Source organism: Euleptes europaea, chromosome 1, assembly GCF_029931775.1.
Source record: "Euleptes europaea isolate rEulEur1 chromosome 1, rEulEur1.hap1, whole genome shotgun sequence".
In the NCBI taxonomy this organism is placed as follows: Eukaryota; Metazoa; Chordata; class Lepidosauria; order Squamata; family Sphaerodactylidae; genus Euleptes; species Euleptes europaea.
Genome location: NC_079312.1, coordinates 136,509,871 through 136,535,022, shown reverse-complemented (window position 1 = coordinate 136,535,022; position 25,152 = coordinate 136,509,871). Strand labels below are relative to the sequence as shown.

Sequence of the window (25,152 nt, the reverse complement as noted above, 5' to 3'; positions counted from 1 at the left end):
ATGTCTGCATCTCCCGTTGGTCTTCTTTCCAGGTTGGCACCGGGGGTCATGGCACAGGTGGGGCACAGGGTGGATTACCTGGCAGGATTCTGCTGCCCGGTGGGGGGGCTGGCAGCTGGGAAGCCCCGGGTGCTGTGCCACGAGAGCCAGATCTACCTCTCCAATGGCACTGAGTATGTCTACGTCTACGATCAAGAAGGGCGGCTGATGAAGGTAAGTGGTGCGTGGCTGCCCCCAGCCAGGTCTAGCTTGGTCCGTCTTACGTCTTGGCATTGGGGCGACGTGGAGGCCCCTGGAAAGTAGGTCAGATGCTGTGAGCTGCCTCTGGGAGCTTCACAGTGGCATTCCAGGTGGGCATATGGTCCAAGACCCTTGCCAGTCTGATTTAACCTCTAACAACACATACACAAGAACCCACATTTGTATATTGCCTCAGTTAATTCGTGTTTTCATGCTTTTAATTGCTAAACCTGGTTTCTAATCACCAGTTATGAAGAAAAATCCACCCGACAAGCACCCCAATTGTGAGTACAGTATGATGCATTTAGAGTGGTTAGGGTATAACTGAGCTTCAGCATGTGCTTTTTCTCTCCTGGTAACTCAGATTCTCAGCTGTCGCTATGGCAGGTTTTATAGCTGTGTCCTTCCAATGCGAGGATTACAGCTTCTAGCAGCTTTTGTACACGTACAGGAGACCACGTTGTATGTGCTGTATTTCTGTACTTCTGTCCCTAGCAGTAATCCTAAAATGCTTTGCTTTCAGAACAGTATTATAAAATTGAAAAATCTGCATCCATATATAAATTGTCATGTTCCTAATGGAACTCTGACACACACACACACACCCCAATATACTAAGGGGAAAAAGAGGTGGGATACATGTTGCATAGAGGAGCATTAGACATTTAGGAGATTAGTGAAAATGAAGGCTGTGAGGTAAAGCCTTACATTTGCAGACACTTTACATTGCATAAAGGGAAAGGGAGCTTGCACAGAGAGCCTTCTACTGCTGATGAAACAGGACTATGTGCAGCGCATTGGGTTGCGGACTAGCTCATTAGTTTGATGATTAGTGGGTTGTGAGGGGGATAGATTTCAAGTTTTCCAGTGGTATATATAGATCCTGCATCGTGGCTTGCATAAGTGGTAAAAACAGAGAAATGGGTTCTGTATGATTTGTGTTGCCTTGTCATCTTACTTCCCATAAGCCTAGTAGTATGTACCACGGCTGTAGCATCAGACTATCACAGGTAGTTCCCTCCCTCCATTTTCAGTGATTATAATACAAGAGAAGTGTTGAGCTCAGTTCTGCTTGTGTGTTGCATGTTAGCAGCTTCAGCCTAGCATAAAACCTGTAATTTTTGGATAGCTTTTCTTGTGAAAAGTCACCAGGGAATGCTGATTAATGTGTGGGACCTGAGGTTAGCCATCTAACAGTGCAATGGAGAATTACTCTAGTCTAAATCTATTGATTTTATTGGGTTTAGATTGGAATACGTCTGCATGTAATTGCATTGTAAATCTTTGAAAAGATGCTCTAGTGACTTTTCAGTGCACTCCTTCACAGTTGCACCCTTTTACAGCAGTGATCTGTGCTTTGTAATCCACTTACGTGTGGCATCCAATTCCCAGCATCTTATTTGTAGGGGGTTTTGACATCTCACTTCTGACACTTTTGACAGATCTTTTAAAATGTGTGTTTTTCTTTTCTCCGTTGAAGAAGAATCGAAATTCTTTTTCCTGGCTGAAGTTAAATGTTGGTGGCCTTTGTATAAATGCCATTTTCCCTGCATTGTTTGCTAGGTTCATGACAAACCTTAGCACTGTGATAATGTGCCTCTAATTTATTCCCTTGATTGTTTCTAAGGAACCCATTATGGTAATATCTGGCTCAGCCTCCTACACTTTTCCCTCATGCAGATAAGTAGGTCACAAATGGGTTAACACTTTTTCTTTTGACTGGTTCTCCAGATCACAGTGATGCTAAAAATCCAAGGTATGCAAGCTCTCTCATGCTTGGAAGGTGCTCAGTTTTCAACCCTTTGAATTGCTGTTTGCTGCAGACAGCCATGTGGGGCTCTTGCTTGTTCCCTCACCGATGAAATGAAACCCCATCTTGGGTAAAACATGTCACTTGTTCATCAGCACAGTATGACAGCAGAGGCAGTGGTTAAGAGCTTTTGAAATGAACTCACTTATAGCTAAGAATCTCCATTTATTATGAGATATGCTTTTCTAACAGACCTTTACTGAAATGTACCAGAAGTTGTACATCTTCAGCTAGTGGAGAGAAAAAACTAGATCCATAGGCTTTATGGCCAGGGCAGTCATTTAAATCAAACTAAGTACAGACATTGCGGATTTTGACTGTATACCATTGGATACAGTAGCTGTCTGAGGGATGCTTTGTCTGGCCAGACCTATTGTGGGCAGGAGAGAAGACAGGGAGGTAACAGATGCTCATTTGGAACTCATTTCTTTCTACTCCATGTGGCTGTAGTATTCAGAGGGAGCTATTCCTAGGATATTACATCCTTCATTTTTATGTTAAACCAAATTGCATATCATCTCTGTAAGCGGGATTGCCAACTTTTTCTTGGCCTGCTCTTATGCCTTTTAACAATAGCCTGACCTACAGAAATAGGTGAAGCTTTATCCTGTTACATTATCCATAAAGCAGGTGAAGCGTCATCTGTTGCACTTCTGCATGTCAAGCTGCTGTTAATGGCACAGGAGCAGAGCTGTCCTATGGATGATCTTATGTATAAGGATCTGGTGCTCGTCATGTTGATGCAAAGGCAGACAGGACCTGTCCTATTGGCTTCTTTCCCAGTGAGGCCACTTTAAGGAAGATGATGACAGGCCCTGTTCACTCCAAATTGTTGTTTCTGGACTAACAGGTCCTGTTCACTCCAAGTTGTATATGTGTGTTCATATACCTGGCCTTCCTTCATATACCTGGTGTGGTTGTGTAGATGAGGGGATGGTGTTACAGAGGTAATTCCCAGTGCTTTTCTTACTATTTAGTTCTGCCCCTCAGGAGCTACTGAAGTGGGCCTCCTCTCCTTTCCCAGTCCTCTTTACTGTGCCTGTTTCCTTCATAGGCTGTCTACAGGTTTCCAGATCAAGTCTGGCATGTGGAACTCCTGCCCGTCCACCAGCAGCTTTATATCCTGTGTGCTGGAGTTGGCATTTACTGTGTGTCCTTGGACTACCAAAGCAGGTGAGAGCTGGCTGGGGCATTATCTGGCTGGGCTGAAGGTTGTAACATGACTATGTGCCAACTGAGAACCTGCCATGAAATTCGATTAGTGGTTTGGGTTGGAAAGCTCCAAACGAGGGGGCATCTCCCTCCATTTGCCATTCCTGCCCCCCCCTCCTGAGATCTTAAGTTATTTATGCCATCACTGTCAGGGATAAGTCTCTTATCTGTTAGCCACCAAGCTTTCTCAGGAGTGGATCCAGTACTTTGGAATGCCATCCTTGAGGAGATCTGATAGGCCACTTCAATAGTTGCTTTCAAGCAGTAGTTGAAAACTTATCAAGGAAATTGGTTCTCGTAGGTTATCCGGGCTGTGTAACCGTGGTCTTGGTATTTTCTTTCCTGACGTTTCACCAGCAGCTGTGGCAGGCATCTTCAGAGGAGTAACACTGAAGGACAGTGTCTCTGTCCTTCAGTGTTACTCCTCTGAAGATGCCTGCCACAGCTGCTGGCGAAACATCAGGAAAGAAAATACCAAGACCACGGTTACACAGCCCGGATAACCTACAAGAACCAATGAACTCTGACCGTGAAAGCCTTCGACAATATTTTATCAAGAAAAGGCTGTAGCTTGTTGGCAGAGTACATGCTTTGCATGCAGAAGGTAGCAGGTGTTAGGAAATACCTTTTTTTCTGGCAGTGGCTCTCTAGGCTGTCAGAACGGACAGTGTTGAGCTTCATGGACCAGTCTCTGGCTCTGTATAATGCAGTTTCCTATGAGAACAGAATTACATGGGGGGGGGTGCACAACAGAGGAGCAAAAGCTTTGTATGCAGAAGATCCCAAATCCAGTCAGAAAGGGTCTGAAGTACCCATGTGTTGGCAAACGTCTTTGCCAAAGACCTCAAAAGAGCTGCTGCCGTCCAGAGTAAACAATAGTGAGCAAGATGGACCTGTGATTTCACATGGGAGGCAACGTCATGTACTTTTGCCAACCCAGCAATGACTGTGTTGACGGGTTTTCGGTACATTGCTTTTAATTCCACAGGACGTATAATGTTATTTGATAAAGGTTTGCATGTGTTCTTGCTGGCTTATATTTTGATTGTGTATTTTGATGTTCTAGTGCAGGGGTAGGCAGACTTCTTCAGCCCAAGTGCTGAAATAATGCAACGTCTACCTGTGAAGGTAGAATCATAGAGTTAGAAGAGACCACCAGGGTCATCTAGTCCAACCCCCTGCACAATGCAGGAGATTCACAACTACCTACCCCCCACACCCCTGGTGACCCATACTCCATGCCCAGAAGATGGCCAAGATGCCCTCCCTCTCATGATCTGCCTAAGGTCATAGAACATGCATTTCTGACAGATGGCTATCTAGCCTCTGCTTAAAAACCTCCAGGGAAGGAGAGCTCACCACCTCCCAAGGAAGCCTGCTCCACTGAGGAACCGCTCTGTTAGAAAGTTCGTCCTGATGTTTAGACGGAAACTCTTTTGATTTAATTTCAACCCCTTGGTTTTGGTCCAACCTTCTGGGGTAACAGAAAACAACTTGGCACCATCCTCTATATGACAGCCCTTCAAATTCTTGAAGAAGGTTATCATATCACCCCTCAGTCTTTTCCTCTCCAGGCTAAACATACCCAGCTCCTTCAACCTTTCCTCATAGGACTTGGTCTCCAGACCCCTCACCATCTTTGTTGCCCTCCTCTGGACACATTCCAGCTTGTCCACATCCTTCTTAAATTGCGGTGCCCAAAACTGAACACAATAATCTAGGTGAGGTATAACCAGAGCAGAGTGAAACGATACCATCACTTTGCATGATCTGGACACTATACTTCTGTTGATACAGCCCAAGATCACATTTGCCTTTTTAGCTACTGCATCACACTGCTGAATCATGTTCAGTGTTTGGTCTACTAAGACCCCAGGATCCTTTTTGCACACACTACTGCCAAGACATGTCTCCCCCATCCTATAATTATGCATTTGATTTTCCCTACTTAAATGCAGAGCTTCAGATTTATCTCTGTTGAAGTGCATTTTATTAATTTTAGCCAATTCTCCAGCCTGTCAAGATCATCCTGTATCCTGGCTCTGTTTTCTACTGTATTTGCTACTCCTCCCAATTTAGTATCGTCTGCAAATTTAATAAGTGTTCCCTCTATTCCTTCATCCAAATAATATAGGTTATAGTTAGCCAGACATGCTAGGAGCTAGCCAAGTCCCAGCAACACTGCCAGCATCTCAGGGATTTGCCTTGGGCGCCGCTGGTGGCTGTGCTTGTCTGGGAGATGACGATGGGCCTTTGGCCATGCTTGCTGCCTTCTCCTGCACCGCTGGCCCCAGCTGTGCTGCCTGAATGCTTAGGTGGAGACGTGTCCCTGGCTGCGAATTACCATGGGGTTTCCTTCCCCTGTTGTCTGACATGGCAGGAGGGACTGCGTGCAGGCAAGGGAGGCTGTATGTGCACACATCAGGCTATATTAGGCATTACCCATTTAGTGAATTTATTCCACTATAATGTTAAAAGGCTTTACAGATTTCATTGTTCTACTTGTCGGCACCTTGTTGCTCAAAGGGACCGAGGGAGCTTCTTTTCTGGAGGCTTTCAAGAGGCAAGATGGCAAGCACAAGACTAGGGAATTTAGCTGTGTAGAACGTTGTGCCAGTTGAGGTCCTTCTGACTCCATAATATCCCTAATGAAATGGAACATGGTTCTGCCTTTCCTATCAGGCTGATTCTGTATTGCCTGCAGCTTACCGAGGGCAGGATCTGATTCCTGTAAGAAATCCACAAAACAATGCTCATTCATTCTGGTTGTAGGGTGGCGGTGGGGGTGAGAAGATGTTACTTCTGCAGAGACAGAATAGTCTCTGGTGTGTAAGTAAGCCTGCCAGGCTTACAGCTGGATTGGTGCAGAGCAGGCCTGAATCACTTGTGACTTGGCAGGCCAAAAGCTACCGAGCAGCCCTATATTTGACATGTCAGGTGCTTGACAGGCCCCAAGATTTTGCCCTGCTAGGCAGACTGCAAAATTGGGAGGGTTGTAAACCCGCAAGTAGGCTGCTATAGGTTGCAACTTATGTGGGCCTGGTCTAGAGCTTGTTACATAAGTTGCAGCAAGGAGAGAAACTGCCTTTCTGGAGTGCAGTATGATCAGCTTGTACAAGGCTTGCAAATCACTACATGCCTAAACCGAGTAAGAACTGCAACAAGCCTGTCAGGAAGGGTTTTGTGGATGTAGTTGCGAGGCTGAGTATGTAGCACTGATGTTTTATTCTCTTGAAGGCTACCAGCAATGCACTCAACAGACTTTGCCTCTCTGCCATTACGGTCTGGTTTCTAAGCCTTTAAAATGATGCCCAGGAGTCTATAGGGCAACAAAAGGGTTAAGTCGTTGAGTCCTCCCTCCAGAGCTTTCCTCTGCATTATCCAGCTCACTGCTCTTGAATTCAGCTCTATCAAGCAGATGCTAAACACTCCCGTTTTTCACTTTCCCCCCCTCTGCACTTTCCCCTTTGGCTCTATTGAAAGCTTTTCCTTGTTTGCTTTGAAGGTTAGTGAAGCAGACAGATGGAGAGGAAAATGACTGTTTCTCCACCGTCCTCCCCATGGGCTCCAATGCCTGCACTTTCCCCGATGCCACGCTTTGCACCTTCACACTGCTCAACGATGTCCTCGTCACCCTCTCCCAAGTACAGGGCAAGTGGTGCATGAATCTCCACAAGCTCCCAAGCCCGGAGGACCAGGAGAACTTGCCACGTCAACCACTCAGCCATGTGGACATCACCACCTGCACAAGCAATGATGGGGATGTGTCTCTAGCTCACTTTCTCCCAGTCCTGTGTTGTGCATCTTCTCCTGGCACCAGCGGCTCCAAAGAGGGTCTTCGCCACTCAGGGGGATTCATTCTGGAGGAGCCCCTCTTCAGCCTCCTCTTTGGTGTCGATGCTGCCATGCTGGATTCCCCCATGATCCTCTGTGGCTTCCCAGATGGGCAGCTGTGTTCTGTGCCCCTGAAGTCCCTGAGTTCTCCTGACAACCGCTGCCGTGAAGATTCGCCTGTCAAGATCCTCCATCATTTGGAGGAGCCAGTTGTCTTCATTGGGGCCTTGAGGACAGAGCGGAAGTCCCCAGATGCTGAAGAGCCACCTGCGTTTGGAGACTTAGGCTGTGACTGTGTGGTGGCTCTGGGGCACTATGGGAAAATGGTGGCCATCAAGGTAGCACCGGGGGAAGAGGCCAAGGTCCCAGAGCTCCGAGAATACTGCCTGCAGGGGCCTGTCCTGTGTGCAGCATGTAGCGGAGGTAGCCGCATGTACTACAGCACCCACTCCGACATCTATGCTGTCGACTTGGACAGTAACATCCCAGACACTGAGAAGATGGAGGACTCCCCTGGCACCCTTCCATCTGCTTTGTCTCCTGCCAGCTTGAGTATCTGCAGCGTGGTGGCCCTTTCCTTATCTTCCCGAGAGTCAGAAGGTACTAGAGTATGTTGGGGAATGACTCTGTGGGTAGAAGTGTCAGGGAAAGCTTTGTCAGGTGATGGTTATACACACAGCCCTCAGAAATTGCTTCTTGGAAGTTGTGAAGAAAAATTGACCAGTGGTTAGAGGAAAATAATGTGGCTAGGATGGATCCTTATCTGCAGTCTGTGTGTGCTAACTCTGGGCTCTGCTGTTCTATCAAGCCTAGGCCAAGCTGTTCTAAAACCATGCTTTTGCTGTATGCTGAAGGTCAGAAACTGGAGGCCCCCAAGCCAAATCTGACCCTAGGAGCAGTGGCACCCAACCCTTTGGTTGCCAGTCTACAGAGAGAAAAAGAGGCCAATGGGAGTAGGAACTTTGGCACTGGACTTTTTGGCAGGCTCCTTGGGGTTGGGGAGGTTGGTCAACTTCCCAGCTTACTCCCTTCTCAGAGTGTCCCTCCAGCAGAGGTTAGTTGCCTGGTGGTTGAAAAGCATCATATAATCTCTAAAATAAATAGTTGTTAATGTGGACTTTTCTTCCTGCCCAGTGTTAGATAACATGTTCTGTACATGGCGTGGGTGAGACTACAGCCAGCAGGGTCCCAAGTCCTCCTTGGGCTACAGGTTTTGGCCAGGCGACAGATGACCATTTGTCAGTGAGCTCAGGACAGTATGTCCATGTTCTGACAAAATGTTATCCTTGCTACCATCTCCTCTGTTCCTTGCTGAGTCTCAAAATTTGCATTATCTTTAGTTTCTGAGGTTCATCTTTATCAGGCTTGCCAAGTCAGAAGTTGAATAGGGTGGGATGTTTGGTTTTGTGTAGTGTGAAAGGGAGCGACCAAAGACACACTGCACTTTGCAGGGTCGCTGCCTTGCCTTCTTGATGGTCCAAGACTGATTTCCTCTCTAGGGGAGATGTGGCTGTTTGTGGCCCATTCTGCACTAGCTCTGGGGGCCCCATTCAGCATCCTGCACAGAGTGGAGCTTTGGGCCAGCTTGGATCAACTCTAGGCATTGGGATTAAAAGAACATTTGAAAGGCAGTTCAGGAGCTCTGCCTCTTTTCCGTACAATGGCTGTGTAATACCAAAGCCCATGTACAGCCATTCAGCATCCTGCACAGAGGGAAGCTTTGGGCCAGCTTGGATCAACTCTAGGCATTGGGATTAAAAGAACATTTGAAAGGCAGTTCAGGAGCTCTGCCTCTTTTCCGTACAATGGCTGTGTAATACCAAGGCCCATGTACAGCCATTCAGATTCTGCCTCTCTGTCTCTCTTCCTTCCCCCTTGTACAGGACTTTTGCATTATGTTTATTCACCACACAAGAGAGGTTAATATCTGGGGTGCAAGAAACAGCCTTCCTTCGCAGGAAGGTTCAGGGAAGGTTCAGTGACTCCCATTTGTGTATCTTTCTCTTCAGAAGGAAGGAAGGAGTGGGTTACTTGAATTGTCAAGATGCGGAGAAGAGGCGACCACTGTAGGCATTGAAGGACTCAGAGAAGTTCTTGCCTCTGATGCTTCCCAATGGCAGGATGTTGCTGTTGTCTCATTTTCCAAGCTTGCTTAGGGCTGCTCCCTCCACTGTTCTGAAGCTAAGGGACTTGCTGTAATCTCAACGTTTGGACGTCTGCAAAACTGAAAACTATCTTTGCACATTTCTAGTAAAGAATTGAGCTGGAAAGGGGAAAGGCCTGGGTTCTGAGGGAAATGGAGGTAGCAAGACAGGGACTAAAAGCCATGGAGAAGAGCTGTAGCTCTGTGCAACTTGCAAAAGCCCTGCTTCTCTGTGCCCACTGTAAGCGTTATCTGGAGCAGCTTAGCAGACACTTCTCTCTCTCTTCTAAACCTCTGCGTATTACAGTGAGAACTAGGATCTTGAATCTGGAGAATTTCAGGCAGTTAAATTCTGTATCCTGTGTGTGCTGTCTGTACACCATACCCGTTGGCTAGTTCTTCAACCTCTACACCAAACATCCTGGTGACAAGGGCTTGCAGGTGAAAAGGAAAGTCGTTTCCTTAGGAGGAAGCATAGAGCACATGCTTTGCATACAGAGGCTCCCGGGTTCAGTCCCTGGCATCTCTAGTGAAAATATTGCTGTTTGTTGAGCAACAGCTTCTCCCTGGGGCCTCTGGTGAGCCACTGCCAGAGTAGACATTGCTAGATTAATCAGTGATCTGACACAATATAAAGCAGCTCCTATCTAGATGGGACTCGGTGTGGAGCAAGAATGTGCACCTTTGCACATCTTCTTGGAAGTGGGTTCTCCATCCTTTCAAAGCCCAACACTTTGGCTGCTTAATGCTTTTTCAGCATTGCTCCCCACTGTGATCTTTGGAGAAGAAGTAATAGGAAGTCTCATCTCCATGTATATATTCCTGGAGAAGGGGGTACAGTGTGCCCTGTTGGCAAGGAGCTGGGAGCTAGCTTTGTAATGAAACGACTGGTGCAGCAGCAGGGAGCATTCTCTTCCCTTTGCTTCCTTCTCTGCAGGATCTGTGGGACTGCTGTGCATCCTCCCCCTCCCCATGAGCTCAGTCTCACAACGCCATCCATTTATATGCCCCCTGCATGAGCTCATACTACTGCTCACAGATTGATAGTAGGGGTAGAGGGCATGGCTTCTGAAATTGCTTGCTTATGGGAGAAATATCCCCGTGAACATACACGGGCTTCTGAACCTTCTACACAGACTAATCCTCACTGCAGATATTTCTCTTTGGAAGATGAAGTTGAGTTATCTGGTGCAAGATCTAACCCCAATGCTTTTCAGACTGCCCATTTCTTTTCTGCTAAGCTTTTCCTACCTGGGTTGCATGGGCCTCCCCATGTGGCTTTGGAAGGAGTATTTATGGCAGCTGTCTCCTGCATGGGGACACTAGGTGGTCCTGCACAGAAGCAGGATTTTTCAGACAAGAATGTTCCCAGCAAATAGGTTTGTATCATCCAGGCTGTTTATGCTATGTAAACAGATACACCATATCTGAAGACAAGGCATGCATTGGCCATATAGGTCCCAGCAAGTAAAAGGGGAGATGCAATCCTCTTTGGGTCTGTCAGTCCTGTGGCCTGGGATGTTCTTTTACAGCCTGGGACGGAAAGGCACCTCCCACCCATGATGGAAAAGCTATATCCACCTGTCAGCTGAGTCTTAACCAGGATAACATTTCCCTGACTTCCATTCATACTGCCAATACCTCATGTTCAGTGGTTAGCCGTGTCTGGCTGCATGCACATGTGTGGCTCAGCTTCAGGTGTTCAGGATGCTCCCTTTTGAAGAGGGACACATACCCTTACTCCTGAATTTCTGGTTCCTTTTGATAGAGTAAGGTCCTTTCTGTTCCTCAGTATGTAGAGAAGGCTACTTCCTGTCTAGAAAGTGAAGCAGAGGAGAAATCTGGGGTATCCTCACATGACTTCACTATATGGTCTTGTGTGTATAGAAATGTTTGTGAGTGAACGCCGCAGAAACAAAATGCTTGTTTTTAAATGTACCGTGCAAAGGTTCCTTACTCTTTTCATGTCGATGTGGCTCCTGCTGCATTTGAAGAGAGTGGGAGGGAGCAAAACTGCAAATCCTCTTGCAGATGGTTCCTGACCTCTCTGTTTCACATGTGCCTGCATGTCTTCTCCTCAGGTGAGTCGGAGCTCCTGGCTTTGTCTGCTAAGGGCCGACTCATGACCTGTGGTTTGTGCAGCCCAGACGATACACAGCCTGTCAAGATGAATCCCGATAAAGCTGGACAGAGGATCAAGGAGCTACTCTCTGGGATAGGCCACGTCTCTGAAAGGTCAGATCTGTCCTCCTTTTGCCCCTCTCCTCTGCCCCTCCCTGCCCCCTGCAATGCAAGAAACCATAGTCATACAACCATTTTGTAATGCTGGATTTTTCTGTCTGAATAATTGGGCTTTGGAAACCTGGCAATATCTGATGAGAGCAGACTGTGAGCCTGAGTGAGTTATGAAGGTATGCCCAGTTGCTCTTAAGTATTTGTTTGGCAATTATGAGAAAAGTACATGTATTTAGATATTGGGGGAAGGGGTTTATGTTTATGTGGTTGGTATAGAGGTTAGAGCGGTGTTTTGGAGCGGTGGACTCTAATCTGGAGAACCAGGTTTGATTCCCCACTCTTCCACATGAGCGGTGGACTCTGATGAACCAGGTTGGTTTCCTCACTCCTCCACATGAAGCCAGCTGGTTGACCTTGGGCTAGTCGCAGCTCTCCTGGAGCTCACTCAGCCTCCCCTACCTCACAAGGTGTCTGTTGTAGGGAGGGGAAGGGAAGGTGATTGTAAGCTGGTTTGATTCTTCCTTAAGTGGTAGAGAAAGCCAGCATATAAAAACCAACTCTTCCTTCTATTATTTGTTTAGTTCTTGCTGCTGCCAACTTCTGTTTGGGAGCTACTTTAAGGGAGACATGCAGATAATCTCTGGCTAGTTTAGAGTCTATTGATTTGGAATCATCTTGGCCACTCTAGCAAAGCAAGCGGTTAAGGCAGTGGTCGGCAAACCGCGGCTCCTGAGCCGCATGCGGCTCTTTGGCCCCTTGAGTGCGGCTCTGCCAGCGCGAGCCGGGAGCGCCGCAGCACCTTCCACAGCGGCCCAACTTTCTATTCCCATGCGGGAAGGCGGCAGCCTTCCCCTCAGAAATTGCAAACCGCGGGATGGTTTTATTTGGGGCCGCAGCAGGAAAAGAGCAACCCTGCATCCAGCGCGAGCCGGGAGCGCCGAGCTCCACCGTGCAGCTCCTGCCGCTCGAAAGCGCCGCGGTGGCGTCAACATGAGCAGGCGGGCCGGCAAGAGTTCACGGCGCTGTGGCTCGCGCCCATGTGCTCTGTGGGCCTACCAACTTTCTATTCCCCGTCGGGAAGGTGGCAGCCGGCACCTGTGTGCGCTCTCCAAGCGGGGGGAGGAGGAGGCGGGGGAGGGAGGGAAAAGCCGGGTGCGGTGCATGCGCGCTGCGCTGCCCCGGGCCTGTTGCGGCCGCAGTCACTTCCTGCCCTTGCGCCCATCCGGCTCCGGGGTCGCATCGCGCGGCCGCTTGGGCGGGATAGGCAGTGGCTGCGACGACAACGATGGCAAGTTTCACTCGGGACGCCTCGTCAGGCCCCGCTCCCGACGGCAGCCTCTAGGGGAGGGGGGAGGAACCCCCGCACCCCCACTTACCTGAAAGGGGGCTCTCGGAGGCAACAACGGGGACTGACCACAATTGCCGCCCCGCAGCACGGCGAACCCGCCGGAAGCCCCAGCCGCCGCCAAAAGGCCCGCTCGTCAGCTGGTGAGCGGGGGAAGCGGCCCGGGCAGAGCCCCCCCAGTAAACGAGGCGCCGCAGCTGCCACAATGGCCCGCAGTCCCCAAGCCGGAACCTCGGGGTGGTGGCTGACAAGCGCGCCCCTCAGCTGGTTGGCAGGAGGGAGCCACGATGGAGGGGCTATTCCTGAACTGCTGGCAGGCCGGAGAGGCCCCAGCAGCCACGGGTAAACTGGTGGGGAGTGGGGGGGAGAGAACAGGCGCGAGGAAAGCGCACCTAAGAAGGGAAGCCCTTGCCTCGAGCCCAGCACGCACAGGGCAGGCGGAAGGGCAGGTCTAAAGCGCAACCCCCACCCTCTGCAGAGACTCTCCCAACAAGGAGAGGAAGAGGGACGGGAAGGGGGTGTTTATAGCCTCGGCTTGGGGTGGATGGGGTCGGAGCACAAAGGGGAAGGAGTATAAAGCAGCACAAGGGTGGAGGCCGAGGAGGAAGCTGGCTAGCTCCCTACTTGCTCAGATCTCTGTGTCAGGGATACCAAGCTGGCCAGCTCAGAGGAGAGGTATTTTTTTTGTCACCAATTTAAAAATTGTAATTATTTTGTGTTGGTGGCTTTATTATTATAATTATTATTAATTAAAGTTTATTAAGTTAATACACAGTGTACATACCTATATAGTTTAAGTTTAAGAAATTTGGCTGTCAAAAGAAATCTCAATCGTTGTACTGTTAATATTTGGCTCTGTTGACTAATGAGTTTGCTGACCACTGGGTTAAGGCATCTGTGGTATTAAGTAGAAATACTCTTTAATGTCCATTTTCAGACAGGAAATGGGGTATCTGGAGGTTGTTTGTCCTGTCCATTATTATAATATTGGGATTCCAACTTCTCAGTTCATTTTGTATTGAAGAGGTTTTGGTGTTCTCCTTAACAAGAAATAATCTGCTCATGCCGATGTTGTTTCCTCTCCTGGTTCCTGCAGAGTGTCATCCCTGAAAAAGGTTGTGGACCAAAAGAACCGGGCTTTGACAAGCCTGAACCAGGTGATGAATGTCAGTGCAGCTCTGTTGTCCAGCCAGAATGGCCAAAAGCCCATCACTTGCACCATCACTGCCAACTGGAGCCGCCTGCTGGTTCAGGAGACGTTGACCATCTCCTGCATATTAGAGAACTCGAGCGAGTGCACCCTGGAGCGAGGCTGGACCTTCTGCGTCCAGCTCTTCGCCAATTCCTGTGACTTTGAGGAAGGCTGCTCAGATTCTGCCACCTCCTACACCTTCCCTATAGATCAGCTCCTTCCTGGGAACAAGACGGAGGTGACGCTGCCCTTAGGCCCTGCTGAAGGCTCCAAGCTAGAACTGCCTTTCACAGTCTCCTGTTCTCTCTACTACGGCCTGCGGGAGATCCTGGGCACTGTCTCAGAGTCCACTGAGCTGCTTGATGACCTGCTTTCTGATGATTCCCCTGGCCTTTCCCCAGATAGAGAAGGCATCTGCCTGCCTTTGAGGGAGGTAACCATTGACATCCTGCATTGCCTCCGCTTGGTTGGTGGCAGCAGAGACTCTGAAGCTGCCCCACCTGCAGCTGCCATCTCCCTGCCCACGGATCCAGTTGATACCTTCCTGAAACTGTCCCGTGTGCAGTCTGACCTCGAGAGCATGGAAGGCAGTGAAGAGCTTGTTCCAAGTGCCCTGGGAGAAGATTACTTGGCGCCATCAGTGGCTTCTATCAAGGTGTCCTCTGAGTTGCTGAGAACTGCCCTGAAAGACACTTCTGAAGGTGTGTGATTTCTCTGAGCGCTGTTAACCTGTTTGCATTCTCCCCCTCCACCTGCTCCTCAACTCTGTGATCCCTCTCTGTATTGATGATTCCCAGAGGTTGTTTGCATGCATTGGAAGAAGTGATGCTTTTGTTTACAGAGGGTGCTGCTGGGGATGTGTGCAGGTGCTTGGCTGTTGAGCAAGTTTATCACAACTCTGGGGAACTTCAATCCAAGCCATATGGCCAGTGGCCTGTGTGTGTGATGAGCATGTTTATACCCTACCCCACAGAATTCAGAGTGGTTTATGCAGAACCATGTCACGTGCCTTCAGACCATTAAGTTTCCTGTTAAATGTCTCCTGTCGTACATGGAAATGCAAGCTGGTCCGGGGAGGTTTTCCCACCAGCTGTCTCCAGGGCATATCCCCAAATACAAGGTGCTTCAAACTGCTTTTGATAAAGGTCATGATAATTTCCCTGTAGAGACAGTGGCAACTTTGTGCTCGCACCTTAATTTCTTTGAATGATTTTGCGAGATCCTGGGTAGAACCTTTAAAAAACTCTTTTCTAAAGGTACTAACCAATACAGCATGGCTTTGCTTTGGATTAAAGTTCCATTACTCTGAACTCCAGGAAATCAGTGGCTTGGAGTCATGCTCATGTTGAGATCCCCTCAGGGACATGCGTTTCTCAGGGGGGGAAACAACAAAAACGACAACTCCTGGTTGGAAATTAATTTCCTTTGCTGTAGCTGGATGACTTCTCTGCTTGGGAGTTGTAGAGCTTGTAAGAACTAAAACAGCTGTTCTAGGCAGAGGAAACCCCAGCAGAAGGAACCCCCCCCCCAAGGAATTCTGATATTCTGGATGAAGCTTCCCCCCCCCCCTTTGATACCATTAAAAGAGTTCCTGTGGCATTCATGGGGAGAGGCCCTGACTCTATGGTAAAGCATCCACTTTACCTATGAAAGATCCCAGGTTAAACTCTGACATTAAAGGTGTTGAGAAAGACACTGCTGTCCCTGAAACCCAAGAGAAGTGCTGCTAGTCCAGAGTAGACAGTACTGACCTGGATGGGCCACAAGGGTGTGTCTTTGTGTAAGACAACTTCACAAGTTCAGACACGGAACGTCAGGTCAAGGGACCTCTGGTGGCCAATGCTGACTGCATCTTCCTCATGTCACTGCTTTGGCGCTGCTTTCCAGTGCCATAAATCCACAAAATTATTCTCTAAAACCATGGCAAGGGGAAGGAAGCCCTCCAGCCAAACAAGACAGGCTCCTCCAATAGAAATCAAAATTTGAAAGAAAGCAGCAGTGCTTTCTGAAAACATGCTTCTTGTGGTTAGGATTGCCTCACTATAGTTTCCAGTGCAAATGTATAGAGATACTCGTAGCCCAAGGTCAGAGTGCACTGATGACCAAAAAAGCCAAACTGTGTTCCCCGAGGAGCCTCGTGTTCACCAGCTGCACTTAATAATGCTGTCTAAAAATTTGCACAGATTTTAGTTGTTTATTTACAAAATTTATACCCTGCCTTTCTGCCCTCATCACAGCCACCAAGCTTACAGATTAAAAACATTTATAATGAAAACATGTCTTTAAAACCATCAAGACCAAACAAAAACACATCATTCAAACAAGTGAAACCACATTAAATTCACATACAATACAATAAAATACATGTACATAAAACCGATCAAAACAATGCTGGAAGGAGGGATCGTTGAGGGGACACCAGACAAAACAAGTCTTCCACCTGCTAGCAGAAGACAGCAACAGAAGGGGGGGCGGGCAAGTCACCCTGGGGAGAAGAGAGTTCCAGGGTTTTGGTGCCACAACTGAGAAGGCCCTCTCCCGGGTTGCCACCTAATCTCAGAGGAATGTGCATTATTTGTCCTCATTAGAATATTAAGAGTTTTGGACTTGATTTGTTTGACAAGGACCAGGATATTCTGCCCAAATTGGAGCAGTAGAGGAGAGAAGTGAGACGCAACGGAGATTCAGATCAGCCGCCTTGCCCTCCGTGCTGGAACTGCCAATCTAAGCCAGCTAGGTGCGCTTTCAGATCAGTCCACTTGCAATCTGCGTGCCTGGTCTTCCATATGTCACAGCTTCTGTCCTCCTTGGGTGGGGGTTTATCTGTCTCAGTGATTTGCATGTGTCCTTTTACTGAGTGTTCATTGCGGCCGTTCTGGTGAAACCTTAGGTCAGTGCAGACCTGTCACGGGCTGTGTGTGGGCCACTCCTTGTACCTAACAAGCCTGTTGAGCTGCATCAAATTATCCTTCTGCATGACTGCAGATATGGTGCCCCAGCAATGCTGGGCTGTGTCAAACTTAGAAGGACCAGGAGGGTCAACCAGTCTTCTGCAAGACAACCACTGTTCTTTACCTTCAGACCCCACCACACTTTTTGCCTTCATTGTAGTAGTTTTTTACAATCAGCTTCCTATGTGTGTTTAGCATGATTTAACCCACTCTTGGTGCAGTAAATGTTAACTGGGCAACCACAATCCAGGCATGGTCTACACATGCAGGAGAGTGAGGGGGTAATGAGGTGGCAGCCCTCTCCTTCCTCACAGCCTGAAGTGGTACTGACTGCTCAGACGCCTAACTTTGCTGTTTTTATGGTTTTATCTGAGTTTAGAGTTTGTTACCTGCCCTGAGCCCAGCTTGGCTGGAAATTGAGGGTGGGCTATACATTTGAAAAAACAAATAAATAAAATAAATTCTTCGGCATGTGTAGCCCAGGCCTCCTAGAGCCCATACAGTGAGCTAAATGGAACCTCTACACTTGAAGGCAGTCTACCTGTGAATGCCAGTTTGTGGGGATGGGGCAGTAGCAGAGGGAGGATTTGGTCTCCATGCCCTACTTGTGGGCCTTTGGCTGGCTACTGTGGGGACTTCCTGCTTGACCGTGATGAACCACGGGTCTGATCAGTCAATGCCTTTCTTGTGTTCTTAATGGCGTGTGTTCTTCTGGTCTTGTTGCTCAGGAGCATCGCTGAGCTGCGCTGTGCTGCGCTGGTTGCTGGCAGAGAATGCTGAGGCAGCTGCGCTCTGGAGCGAGGATGCAACAGCAGCACAGGGGCGGGCCCCCGACGGAGGAGAGGTGCAGCTGAACATCCGAGAGGCAAGGCATGAGTTAACTATGGAAAGGAGCTGCAGGCAGTGGATTGAGCCTGCAAGAGGATCAGTGGGGAGGTGCTTCTGAGCGGCTTTCTATTGTTGGCCAAGCCATAACCTGGGATTGACTTAAAGGAGAACAGAGCCATGTAGCAGCTCCTACCCTAGCTGTGTTTTGCCTTGGGTTTACTGGATTCCTTGAGCAATTTCAGGCTCTTTCTGCTCTCTGGGTTCCCAGAAGTAATGCTGCTGCTTGTCTCAACCTTTAGATGCTGAACAGAGTTTTCTCTTTGGTGAGAACTGTGAATGTTACACCAAGGGGCAGGAGAAGTGACCCTAGAATATCTGAGTAGGCTATCCTGGTATTCGGTCATCCTGCAGTTGATTAAAAACCCTTCCTTCTTACAGCACTTGGGCACACTTTTGTGCTCCAGTGCATATGAAGAGATCTGTGTGCGCAGGTCATGCCCCGTTCTTTTGTATGCATTGAGGAATGGCTGTCGTGTATGTGGAGCAATCCCTGACTTGTAGAAGAGAATGGAAGCAAGCCTTGCATGTGTAGAGTTTCACGTGTGCACTGAAGTCCCTACATGCACGCCAGAGCCATTGGGTTTACAGTGGTCAGGTTTTAAGTAATGCTGTCCTCCTTGAGTATTGTGACATTGGAGATAATTCCTTGGCTGGAGGCAAACTTCCTAGTTCCTAGGCTTCATTCACCTCCACAGTTCAGTCTACTTGTAGACCAAGGCCTCACAAGTGTAGCCAAAGTGTAGTGGTTAAGAGCGGTGGTTTGGAGCGGTGGACTCTGATCTGGAGAACCAGATTGGATTCCCCACTCTTCCACATGAAGCCAGCTGGGTGACTTTGGGTTAGTTACAGCTCTCTGAGAGCTCTCTCAGCCTTACCTACCTCACAGGGTGTCTGTTGTGGGGAGGGGAAGGGAAGGTGACTGTAAGCCAGTTTGATTCTTCCTTAAGTGGTAGAGTAAGTCGGCATATAAAACCAACTCTTCTTCTTTATTACGTCAAACAACTGACAGATCGGTTTCTCTAGATGGCCATTGCCCTGGGGCAGGTGCCCCTAATACATGCTGTATGTGAGAACCCTTCCAGCTGCTCCTCCAGCCTTGTTCTAGCCAAGGGCTACCCTCTCCACCCATGATTATGTAGCTAAACCCAGTGTTGCTACGGCTACAGGAGCGGATTTAAAGTACAGCTTCAAACATCTGGTTTCTTTGCTCATCTGCCTTGTCACATTTCTGCCAGTTCTTCCATGCAAGAGGGGGAGGATGGTCACATTGGAGTTTTTGAGCTCCAGCTGCCCCCTCTTCCCCCTTTAATCCTCTTGGAGTAGCATGCAGCCGATGTTAATTGCTAGCCTTTGCTCCTGCCATGGCTGGTTAACCTTCCTGCAGGGGGAAGGAGGGGGCAGGCGCTGGTAGTGTCTGGGTTCCTCTGGCTTTGTGCGCAAGAGCATTAATAAAACCCGTGTGATTAGCTTCCCTGCTAATTCTGCTCCAGCTAAACCTCCCTAGATGAGGCGCTTCAGCATGCGTTTTGCTGGAGAATGGGCAATAAGCCACCTTGTTACCGCACAGGACAAAGGCCATTGTCCCAGCATTCATACTGGCCACCCCTTGGGATGCCAGTTCAAACTTAAGTAAAATGTGTTTGATGGATCTCGGCATAAATCTGGTAAACTTGTTTAAGGCAGAGCTTCTCTGCTTGTACTAATGAAAGATCCTTGGCGTCTTCATATGGTGTCTGATGGGGGTCTGGATGAACCTGGGATGAGAAGGAGTTTCAGAGGCTGCCCCAGCTGGAGAAGAGAGGTAGCAGAACTCAATGAACATGCACAGGAAGAGTTCTGCTGCTGTTCAGGGTCCACCATTCTTGAGGGTTGGAAAGGTGCTTCTCCCTGGGCTTGCTGACTGAAACTATTTCTCTTTCATTTGTAGCACATGGCTTGGCTAACTTGATTGAGTTTTCTGTAGTTTACAGAGTTGTGTTGCACCAGTAACTCCTGCTTGGGGTATCTTATTCACCCCTGTCCTCTGCTCGTAACACCCTCAAATCTGGATTGTGCAACATAATTAGGCTTGCCAGGCCCCGCAGCTCCACCGGCGGGAGCTTCGCGGGCCCATGGCGTTAGCGCGCGATGTGCCTACGTCACTCCCGGTTTAACCTGGAAATGACGGGGATGCTCTAGCAATCCCGGCCAAAACTCTATAGTTTCCATAGAGTTTTATCCGAGGGTGCTAGAGCGTCCGCGTCACTTTCGGGTTAAACCAAAAGTGATATGTGCGCTGCATCTGCGCATGTGTGCCCGCAGTGCCTGCTGGCCCTCAGCTGGCCGGCGGGCAGCCCGGTGGATGGGCGGTAGTTTACCTGCCACCACCGGGCAATTGGCAACCCTAAACATAATTAATGTAGCATTTACCGGGGGGAGGGGATGAATATTGCTTTGGTGCACAGACAGTCCTGTGTAAACCTGGGGCTAGTACTAGGTGATCTTGGGTCTGGGGAAGGGTCTCAGACAATGGTCTCCTTGTTCCACAGGTGGCTGTAAGTGACCTGAGCCCAGCAGGCCCCATCCAGGCTGTGGAGATCATAATCCAGAGCTCACTGCTAGCAAACATGTGCCAGTTGCACCATGCTGTGGTCAGGCGTATTCAGGTATGTCAGATTCCTGGGAGGCAGGGGAGAGAATGCTGAATGCACATCAGTCCTGCTGACTTCTCTGTTATGTGGAAAGTGTCTTAAACATTTGAGGATTTGGGGAGCAATCCAGTGTGAAGTGGCACAATCTTTCCCGGTTATCTTTGCCATATTCTACAAGTAAATTTAGGTTGCTAAAGCCCTTGGCCATGTTGGGTCCTCTTCTGAGAGAATAGTCTGCCCACAGAGGCTCATGAATCCTACTGGCTTCCAGAATGCTCTAGAGGACTTTAGGATTTTAAACATGTGGTCTTTTGAGGTTGCGGTAGAAGCTTTGAATTTGAAGCTCCTAGAAATGATTAAGGTCACCCCTTGACTACCTCTCCCGCCCTTGGGATGAAACCCAGCCTCCTGGTTTACCACCAAGCTTGTGATGTCTCTTTAAGTACAGGCCGTCTCTCAGCACACCTATACTGTAATTATTATCTTAATGATCTCTCAGCTCATGTATCACTCTCTCATCTTCTACTGATTGCTCATCACTTACAGGAGGATCCACAGTAGCCCGTGATAACGTATCATCAAGATACATATACTTCCCTGGGGTATACATGCCGTTAAGTTGATATCTCTGAAGTTGCAGCAGCATACGCTGTAAACGAGCAGGAGCACCACCAGTTGGCTTTTAAAAAATAATCTCTAATGGCTTATGATCAGTCTGAACTAAGACAACCTTACCAAACACATACTGATGGAATTTTCTCATTGCATATGACACAGCAAGCAGCTCCTTCTCTATTTGGGCATAATTCTGTTCTGATGTAGTAAGTGACCTTGACGCATAGGACACTGGCCTATACTCCTGAAGCAGACATGCTCCAAGGCCATCTTTTGGAGAATCTGCCTGCACCACTACTGGTTTTGTCATATCAAAATATTGAAGTACATGTGCCTGACACAACTGCTGTTTCACCATTTCTAAAGCCGCCTGATGTTCTGGCATCCACTGAAATAGTACATTCTTTTCCAACAAATTTCTTAAAGGTGCTGTAAGCTCTGTCTCCCTTGGAATATACTTTGACAAATATTGCACAGATCCCAAAAATCGAAGGACACTGTTCCTGTGACAAATGTTCAGTTGGACGTATAACATCAACTCGAACCAAATCCAAAATCTCACAGGCTGCTCTACCTAGTAATGGGACAATTGATATATCTGTTGCACAAAACAATAGTCTAGCTTCTCCCTTTGAATGTCATAGGAGGTATTCTAGGGTGCAATAAACCAGTGGTTACTGGCAGTTTGCTTCTTAGCATTCTGCCCATCAGCATTTCCGTAATGGGGGAATTACGATATTCCAGCAGTGCCAGATGTGGATCCCTCTGCGCATCTTCTGCCTTCTTAAGGAGCTGTTTTATGGAATGAATTGCTCTTTCAACCATTCTGTTTTATTGTGGGTACCCTGGGCTACTAAAACATTGTTCAAACCCCCAATCACGAGCAAACTGCTGAAACTCTCAACTAGCAAAAGGCATATTGTCACTGACAACCATCTTGGGAATGCCATGCCGAGCAAATACACCCTTAAGTTTAGCAATCACAGTTCTTGCAGTCTTATCAGACAAGCTCAATACTTCTGGGTACTTCAAAAAATAATCTACCACAAGAAGAAATGGGGAGGAGCCATATTCAAAAATATCTACACCCACCTTTTCCCATGGTAATTCAGGAATTTCATGTGGTATAAGTTGCTCCTTCTGATTTTTAGGGGCAAGACATGCACAAACCAAACAGTTTCCAACCACTGTTTCAGTACCGTTACTCATACCAGGCCAATACATTAATCCTCTTGCCCTAGCCTTATTTCTCTGCATATCCTGATGCGAGTCATGAAGTTGAGAAAGCATATTTTGCCTTTGGGACAAAGGAATAACTACTCTTTCACCCACATAAAGAATACAATCTTCACAACGTAAAGAATCCTTCACAGACCAAAATGGCGTTGCTGCAGGAAGGACATCTCTCAAATACTGGGGCCCATCCTTGTTTTATAAGGGCTAGTACCGCTTGAAGTTGACAATCTTGACTTGTGGCTTCCTGTATAGTAGCTACTCCTCCTGGATGCATAGCTATTGTACTCAGCTCATGTATCACTCTTTCGTCTTCACGTGCCTTCTCCATTGTGGTCTCTACCTTGTGAAATGACCTGCCTGAGGAGGTCAGGAAGGCTCCCACTCCTGGCTTTCTGCAAACTATGCAGAAGTGAATTATTCAAGAGGGATTTTCTACGTGGGCAATAGGATAGCACTGTGCAAAATTATTCACAGAGTTACTGTACTTGGACAGATTATCGACCGTGATCTATATTACTGTGTATGGTTTGTTGTAAGTTGGCTCCTACTATGTAATCTTGTACCATTTTTGTGTGTCATGTTAACACTTACGCTTGGCTTCAATTCTGTTTTTTTAAGATTTTTGGTTGGTTTTACAACTCAAATCGTATTTCATTGTTTACTGAATGTCCCATCCTGTTAATTGTGTTGACTCACTTTGTGTAATCCACCTTGAGTTCGTGAAAAAGGCAGACTATAAATAAATAATATAAATAAAAATATCCCCCACCCCATCCTTCCCATACCCTGCCAGAGAGAGAGGGAGAGCAAGAGAGACCAAATGACCTGCACCAAGAACAGAAGTAAGGCTCCCAAAAACAAGGAGCGTATATTTTTATCTATCTCCCTGCCCTCCCAACCCCCTGGATTCCCCCACCACCACTCCTCAAATGTTTGTGAAACCTTCCCAGAATAAAGGAAAATAAAAGCTTTGGCTAGCAAGCTTTTCTTGTTGAACAAAGACTTCTCTGACAGTTCAAAATCACCAATGACAGTTTCCGCTAGTCACTGTCAGCATGAAAACAGTAGGAAAACCTAGAGGCATCCTGTCCCACTTCGATGTAATGTCTGCCTTTAACAGTGTTAGCTCTGCTTGAAGCTAACCACAGTCCGCTTTTGTATTTGGCTAGCTAATCTTACCTTAGTTTAATCAGGGGTGTCTGGGAGATTTATTTGTTTATTTATTGTACACAGGCTCTGGTTTTGGAGCAGGCAGCGCAGGACTCCTCTTCTCCAGATGTCCGTATGCAGCACCTCCACCAGATCCAAGCCAACCATGAGGTAAGCAGCTACTTGGAGTTATGTGCCGCAGGAACAGATGCTTGCAACACCCTTGTCTTTGGATCGTTGCAGACAGACATCTGAAGAGAAGGCCAAGCCTCCTCTGCTTGGACTGAGCCCAGGAATGTGCATCTGCGCATGAGAGTCATTTGGCTTTCCTGGCCTTCCAGGGTTCAGTTGTCTCAGGCCTTACTGCACCTTCTAAATGCAGGAATTGGAGCTGACCAGGTATATGACCGGGCATGGGTTTATGGCTCACTCTGTAATGACTGGCCAAAGATGGTCGCTGCCAGATTGGGTCTGCCCAATTGGCTACATTTTTCCATAACCTGATTACTAACCCATTCTCTCTCCCACCCCTTCCCTGTACCCAGGCCTTCAAGTAGATACTCACAATGCATTCCAGATGATTTATGGACTGGATAGGCAAACCTTTCAGCTGAGGTTTACACATAGGGCTAGGTGTAGTGGTTAAGAGCTGCAGACTTTAATGTGGAGAACCAGGTTCGATTCCCCACTCCCACTTGAAGCCTGCTGGGTGACCTTGGGCTAGTCACACTTCTCTCAGAACTCTCAGCCCACGTGGAGGCAGGCAATGGCAAACCACCTTTGAAAGTCCCTTGCCTTGAAAACCCTACGGGGTCGTCATAAGTCAGCTGTGACTTGACGGTACACACACTGGGTGTTAAACTGCTTACCCTTTCCCCCTCCACGCACTCTGGCCCATGTTCAGCGCCAAAGAAAGCTGCATTCCATGCCTGGTATAAATGGTGCAAATACTTCTGTGCTTTCATTGTTAGTCCTGATTGGGATTCCCCATAATTGAGATTTTTTGGGCAAGAATTAGGCAGTAGAGGGTGGAAGGGATATGTGGTTTAGGAGGTGGCAGAATGGGGTCCTAAGGGGAGGAGACCTGCAAGCCATGAGGGGGGAACACTACATTCGTTCACAGGTACTCCAGCTAGTCTAATCACACCACCCCTCCTTTGGCAGCTAACCCACAACCTGTCTTCTCCTTTCCAGACACTGTTAAAGGAGGCACAATCTCTCCGTGACCGCCTGTGCTTGGGGAATGATTCAGATGCAGCAGTGGAAAAGCTCCTGCATGTTTACCGGCAGCTGCGCAACCCCAGCCTGGTCATCCTGTGAACGCTGAGCCGTGGTTCTGCATCTTGGCACACCTTCGATGGCTCCGTGATCCTCTCTGCCCAGTGCCATTGGGTCGATGGAGGCAGATGGCTGTATGCCTTGGGAACGGACCGAGGACTGGAGGAGTGTCATAGCAGGGAGGAGGGCGGGATTTTCTCTCTCTCTCTCTCTCTCTCTGGCCGAGCCCTGCTTCTGATTGGTTGTTCCGCTCGCTGCTGGAGATAGAAGGCTCAGGGGCTTAGCTCGTTTAATTTATTATCTCCCCCCTTCTAATGTGATTGTTTCTGTCCCCCAGGGGTTCTAAATCCCTGCCCATCCCTGGCAGATCTGATTGGTGCCCCTTGGCAGTCTC

The 25,152-nt window shown here is 48.2% G+C and overlaps 1 protein-coding gene across 1 annotated transcript; it reads left to right on the top strand.

The window, feature by feature from the left end:
- On the top strand, window positions 1–24,839 carry FAAP100 (FA core complex associated protein 100). Its single transcript, XM_056866883.1, has 9 exons — window positions 1–213; window positions 3,105–3,223; window positions 6,768–7,696; window positions 11,321–11,474; window positions 13,916–14,712; window positions 17,691–17,827; window positions 20,379–20,495; window positions 23,565–23,651; window positions 24,675–24,839. The coding sequence occupies exons 1-9, from the start codon at window positions 1–3 to the stop codon at window positions 24,798–24,800; spliced, it is 2,679 nt and encodes an 892-aa protein (XP_056722861.1). The 3' UTR covers window positions 24,801–24,839.
- The last annotated feature ends 313 nt before the right edge of the window (window positions 24,840–25,152 follow it).

Bases quoted from the DNA above. Each gene is read 5' to 3' on its own strand.
- FAAP100 (XM_056866883.1), top strand. From the start codon at position 1: ATGTCTGCATCTCCCGTTGGTCTTCTTTCCAGGTTGGCACCGGGGGTC. The intron at 3,224-6,767 runs GTGAGAGCTGGC...TTTGCTTTGAAG, and splicing joins TCCTTGGACTACCAAAGCAG to GTTAGTGAAGCAGACAGATG. The intron at 17,828-20,378 runs GCAAGGCATGAG...CTTGTTCCACAG, and splicing joins TGCAGCTGAACATCCGAGAG to GTGGCTGTAAGTGACCTGAG.